Below are 6,000 nucleotides of genomic sequence, written 5' to 3' on the forward strand. Positions count from 1 at the left end.
CTTTGCTCTCTCTCTAAAACAATTTAAAAATAATAATTGTAAAAAAGGAGAGAGAGAAACATCTGTGTGAAGAAAAAAACATCCATTGGTTGCCTTCAGACCCCACTAGGGATTGAACCCTCAACCTGGGTATGTGCCCTGACCGGAATCAGACCCACCATCCTCTGGAGCAGCAGTCGCCAACCTTTTGGACCTCGCACACCACCACTGCTCTGGAATATGGGATGACTCTCCAACCAACTGCACCACACCGGACAGGGCAGTAATTCTTGAAGCTGGGTGGAGTACACAGGCATTTCTATTCTCTCTTCTTTGGTATATGGTTGAAATTTTCCATAGTAAACATTTGTAAAAAGAAAACCTCACTAAAACTGGTTAAGTCCTTAAATATTTTTCTAAGAATTTATTTTCCTACCCTGACCAGTTTGGCTCACTCAGTGAATAGAGCCTGTGGACTGAAGGGTCCTGGAATCGATTCTGGTCAAGGGCACATGCCCGGGTTGCAGGTTTGATCCCCAGTAGGGGGCATGCAGGAGGCGGCCGATCAATGATTCTCTCATCATTGATGTTTCTATCTCTGTCTCCTTCTCCCTTCCTCTCTGAAATCAATAAAAATATATTTTTAAAAAAAGAACTTATTTCCCTTATGATCATGATGAGAAAATGAAGAAAATTAAAGTACATATATCATCTCTTTATTGTACAATTTCACTGGACAAAATTTTTAAAAATCTATTTGATTTGCCGAAACCGGTTTGGCTCAGTGGATTGAGCGTCAGCTTGTGGACTGAAGGGTCCCAGGTTCGATTCCGGTCAGGGGCATGTACCTGGGTTGCGGGCACATCCCCAGTGGGAGATGTGCAGGAGGCAGCTGACCAATGTTCCTCTCTCATTGATGTTTCTAACTCTCTATCTCTCTCCCTTCCTCTCTGTAAAAAATCAATAAAATATATTTTTTAAAAAAAATCTATTTGATTCTTCCCTTATAACAAACTACAGGCCTGGTGCACGAAATTCGTGCACTCAGGGAGGTCCCTAAGCCTGGCCTGTGCCTCTCACAGTCCGGGAGCCCTCGGGGGATGTCAGACTGACAGCTTAGGCCCAGGCATAAGACAGCAGTCAGACATCCTTAGCGCTGCTGCGGAAGGTGGGAGAGGCTCCCACCACCACCATTGTGTTTGCCAGCTAGCTTCTAGCTAAGCAACGCTCCCCTCTGTGGGAGCACACTAACCACTAGGGGGCAGCTCCTATGTTGAGTGTCTGCCCCCTGGTGGTCAGTGCGCATCATAGCGACGACCAGTCATTCTGCCATTCAGTTGATTTGCATATTATCCTTTTATTATATAGGATAGTTGCCATCGTAACTAAAATTTTGATATAAAGGTTTAAAAAATTTATTTTTATAATTCTTAATTTTACTTTTCAATACGAAATCCTAAATAATTCTTTTCTCCCTGTCTACTTATGAGAAGTTGGTCCCCATTTTAAGTGGAATCATCTTTAGTGGTCCTCTTCTTTAGATAGAAGATGACCAGTATATGTACATCAGACCATCCTGGAACTAGCTACATTCTAAGAACTTTGAGGATCCCCAAATTCATGAGTACCACCACAGTACAAATTCTCCATAAAATGGCCCTAACCAGTTTGGCTCAGTGGATAGAGTGTCGGCCTGCCGACTGAAAGGGCCCAGGTTCGATTCCTGTCAAGGGCATGTACCTTGGTTGCAGGCACATCCCCAGTAGGAGGTGTGCAAAAGGCAGCTGATCGATGTTTCTCTCTCATCGATGTTTCTAACTCTCTATCTCTCTCCCTTCCTCTCTGTAAAAAAAATCAATAAAATATATTAAAAAAAAAAAAACAACTCAGTAAAGCATGCCTGACAAGTGTGGCTCAGTGATTGTAGGTCTACCTATTAAAAAAAAATTTATCCATAAAATATCTAAGTGAGTAAGAATAGAAAACAAACAACTTGGCAAATCAACCTAGTGAGACAATTATAAGTTACTTCAGGCACAGACAGGTGTCAGAGACCTTCAAAAGTCACTAAGAGAGAAAAAGAAAAGATAGAAAGCCAAAAGAACTCAGTTAATTCTATCTTTCAAGGGTTTCAGTACTGTCTCCAATAACCTCAAGTCCCTTGTATGTCTTCCATGACATCTCTTTTTTACTAAAAGGCTATGAAGACCCAATGAGACAATAGAGACCAAAGCACTTAATGAACTAAGGTACTGTCTGTTTAAACTTGGAGTTCTGGGGACCAACTATCCTTCAAGATGTTATCCAAGCCCTGGCTGGGTAAGCTCAGTTCGTTAGAGGATTGTCCCCATACGCCAAGGTTGCAGGCTCAATCCCTAGTCATGGCACATACAAGAATCAAGCAAAGAATGCATAAATAAGTAGAACAACAAATTGATGCTTCTCCCTCCTTCTCTCTCTCAAATCAATAAATAAAAAATTTTTAAAGATTTAATCCAGGGTAGGGGTAAGGGGGAGAGATCAACCAAAGGACTTATATGCAAGCATATAGGCCTAACCAATGCACACGGACAACAGGGGTGGTGAGGGCATGGGGGGAGGGGAAGGGGGAAACGTGGGGATAAGGACACATATGGGGTAATGTATAAGGACACATATGTAATAACTTAATCAATTAAAAAAAGACTTAATCTAGTACCTACAATGTACAGAGTAGTTTATATAGACAGTATATGTACACTGGCAGGAATTAGAAGATATCAACCCAATTAAACATAAAAGCACCAGGTCAGAATTATTAACTAAAATGACAATCAGTTCACATTACTATATGCAAAGAAAATAACTGAAGAGCAAGCACATAAAGATAAGCTGAAGAGGTTGCTCGTTTATCAGAGGAGCCAAACAGTCTGCTTACAGCTAGCTATACAAAACAACAGACAATATGATCTTGAATTATGTGTCTTTATCTAATTCCAGACATGGGGTTTACAATCCTAATAACTACTCTTACTTTCGCCAAGAGAATCTCATTCTATCACAATACTACAGACAGAATAAAAGACAAACATTTGCTAAGGATTTTCTAAAATTTCCAGCCCTGAGCACAGGACCTAATACAGAGTAAATACTGGCTCCAATATTTTCAATTGTTTTTAACAGAACCAATACTCCACTGGTATCTCTTTGATGAGAACCAACAATGAGATTTCTACTTCTATTTGTATGCTTCTAGAGAAACATCTATCTCCACCATTAGTTCTAGGTTTTTTATGTAAATACAAAAGCCAAACTATAGAAAGTAGTAGTAAGAATACAAAAAAAAACTATATTACTTGTACTCACTGTAAAACTACTTTTGCCCCACACTGTATGTGTGTGTGTGTGTGTACGTGTGTATACACATACACATATACATAATATATATAAATGTCTATGTGAACTCAAGAAAAAAAACGATTTTGTCTGAGCTGCCAACAGGTTGCCAACATAGCTTATCGACTCTAAAAATTATCTAGTACAATACAGACTCAAGATAACTACCAAAACAAAATTATTAAATCTATAAGTACCAAGCTAAGAAAACAAGAAACACCAAAGCATATTTAAGATATATATGAATCAATAGAAACAAAAGTGACACACCCACATCTCCTTTTGTAACTTTAAAGAACAGCAGGGCTGCCCTGGCCAGTTTGGCGCAGTGGATAGAGCGTCAGCCTGCGGACTGAAGGGTCCCGGGTTCTATTCCGGCCAAAGGCACATGCCCGGGCTGCGGGCTTGGTCCCCAGTGGGGGCCCTGCAGAAGGCAGCCAATCAATGACTCTCTCATCATTGATGTTTCTATCTCTTCCTCCCTCTCCCTTCCTCTCTTAAATCAATAAATAAATATATTAAAAAAAAGAACACCAGGGCTACATGGTATAGTATAGTGAATTACTTAATGCACTCAACACAATCATCACATACCATAAATTTCCAGTTAAATCTTGACATAGTATTTCAGAGACATTTGTTAGGGGGAAAATTGGACTGAGGTCCAAAAAGTTCAACTCAGTTACTTTCAATTTGTGCACAAAATGCACTTCAACACTCAGCAAGAGTCGCCCCGTCAACTAAGAAAATAAGCCGTGCCCTACGTGAAAACAGGACAGCAGGTAATTAATTGATTCTCCTATAACTCATACCAGCAAGCCAAAAAACAACACAAAAAAAGTTAAACAAATGTATACCTCCACCTTGAAAAATTAGATCTGAACTAAATCAAATGCCTTTAAAAGTTTAACTTAGTCCTCAAAGGAGAGTTAATTGGGAAAATCTAGAAAGAACCAAACTCATACAATAGAGATAAATTTAAAAATCAAAGTAATGTTTCCCCAAAAAGTTTATCAATAGCAACAGGCTTTAAGCTGTGAAATAAGCAACCAAAAACCAATTACTTATGTTTCCATTTAAGTTGCCTGTATATATACATTAATGTATATATTTAAGTTGTACCAAAAACTGCTTACAAATGGTAATTCCTGGGAAGTAGATGATGATGAAGTTCCAGGTAATTCTAGCATGTTTCCTAATGTACTGGTACTGGAGTCTGGATCATCCTGAAAAGATAAATTTACTGAGTTTAATTGCTCTTCTATGGTAACGTTTGTATCTCCTAGTGAAAAGGGGGCTGGGAGAAGGGCTGCTTTTTCATTGCTGCCGTCCACTTCATTTCTTTGCTTATTTTTCTGTGTTTCAGTTTGAGGAGCTAATGGCAAGAATGGCGATTTGACTGCACCATGTCTACTCTCTGTTGTGCTGTCTTGTTCATCTCCCATGGCCACGTCTACACCATTCTCTGATTTAGGCTCATAATTGCAGGTGGCATTGGTCTGAGTTTCCTCAAAGATCTCCTCTATACTCTCATCCTCTGTGACTGGCTGTTCTGGGTCCATTTCAGAATCTACATCTGCATCGTCCACACAAGTAAAATTCTCAAAGTGCAGAAAGCCATTCTTGACAGTCTTTGTTACTTTTACCTGGAGTTCAGGGGAGTTATTACAAGAGGGTTCCTGTTTCATAGCAAGTGCTGTTGGACCACCAGGACTCAAGGAAGTGCAAACAATTGGCGACTGAGCTCTTGAATCACTTTTTTCAGGGTCTTGAAAGGATTCTGATCCATCAGCAGACCCATTTAAATACTCTACATTGATCATGGAGGCCAAATCCTGTAGTTTCCGCAGTGGAATGTAACAAGATGGAGAATCTTGTCCATAAGCATTTTGGGATGTTCCACTGGCAGTCGATAACTGCATAGTACACTCATTAAGTGGCTCAGAAAAAGTGGATTGACCATTACCGAAAGGGCTGTCCTTGTCTTCAGGGGCATCTAAATTGACTGGATTGGAAAAAGGCAGCAGACAATTTCTTCTGGGTAGTTCAGAGGTCTGATCCATCCTGCGCCAACATCAACCTGGAACCCAGAAACACAGCAATTAATCTGAGTTAACAAGTCATAGGACTTATCTTCAAAATGGCAGCCACTTCTCAAGGCCTAGTGGCCTCGATGTCTTTCTGCTGCACTTCCAAGGGCAGAAAAGTTCCCCAGCTGATGATAGAAAAATGGCCTCGGTGAGCCTCCACAAACTCCGTCTTCCCGGAGCTGGGCAGATCTTGCCACATGGAAACAACCCGTCCCTTTTTCCTGCACTGCAGACTGGCGGACAGTAGGGCTGAACTAAAATCCAAATCCATTTGGCAGTACAAATTCCCAAAATCTCAAAATAGGAATCCTCATCTCCCTCCCTCGCTGAGGACCTAGCGGCCGATCTCCGGAAGGGAGAAGGATAGGAGGTTCGAGAGCGGGGTCCCAGATGCTGCACAAAAAGGTCCCCCTCCCCACCCCCTTCCTGGCTCCCTCTGCTCAGCGGTCACAATAGCGCTGCACCCTGCGCCCAGCCGGCGCCAGAGCCTTTTTGCTACGGCCGTCCCCAGGCCGCAGGCCAGCCGGCCCAAGCCGGTTGGTGCACCCCGAAGCTC

At 41.5% G+C, this 6,000-nt stretch overlaps 1 protein-coding gene across 3 annotated transcripts in view; it reads right to left on the reverse strand.

Annotated features, from left to right (window-relative positions):
• Window positions 1–6,000, reverse strand: part of LOC102764830 (histone-lysine N-methyltransferase, H3 lysine-36 and H4 lysine-20 specific) — an 84,606-nt gene that overhangs the window by 78,083 nt on the left and 523 nt on the right. For 2 of the 3 annotated variants that reach the window (XR_001513844.1, XM_006763710.2), the window contains exons 1-2: window positions 5,321–5,434; window positions 4,491–4,580 (exon numbers count right to left, since the gene is read on the reverse strand). Coding sequence is in view for 2 of the 3 variants with exons in the window: in XM_006763710.2 (XP_006763773.2) it covers window positions 4,491–4,580; window positions 5,321–5,350 (120 nt within the window). In the remaining variant the exon portion in view is untranslated. Of the gene's footprint in view, window positions 1–4,490; window positions 5,435–6,000 lie in introns of those variants that run through there. The other variant, XM_015563869.1, reaches the window with a different exon arrangement.

The sequence above is a fragment of the Myotis davidii genome, unplaced genomic scaffold (genome assembly GCF_000327345.1).
Source record: "Myotis davidii unplaced genomic scaffold, ASM32734v1 scaffold319, whole genome shotgun sequence".
NCBI lineage: Eukaryota > Metazoa > Chordata > Mammalia > Chiroptera > Vespertilionidae > Myotis > Myotis davidii.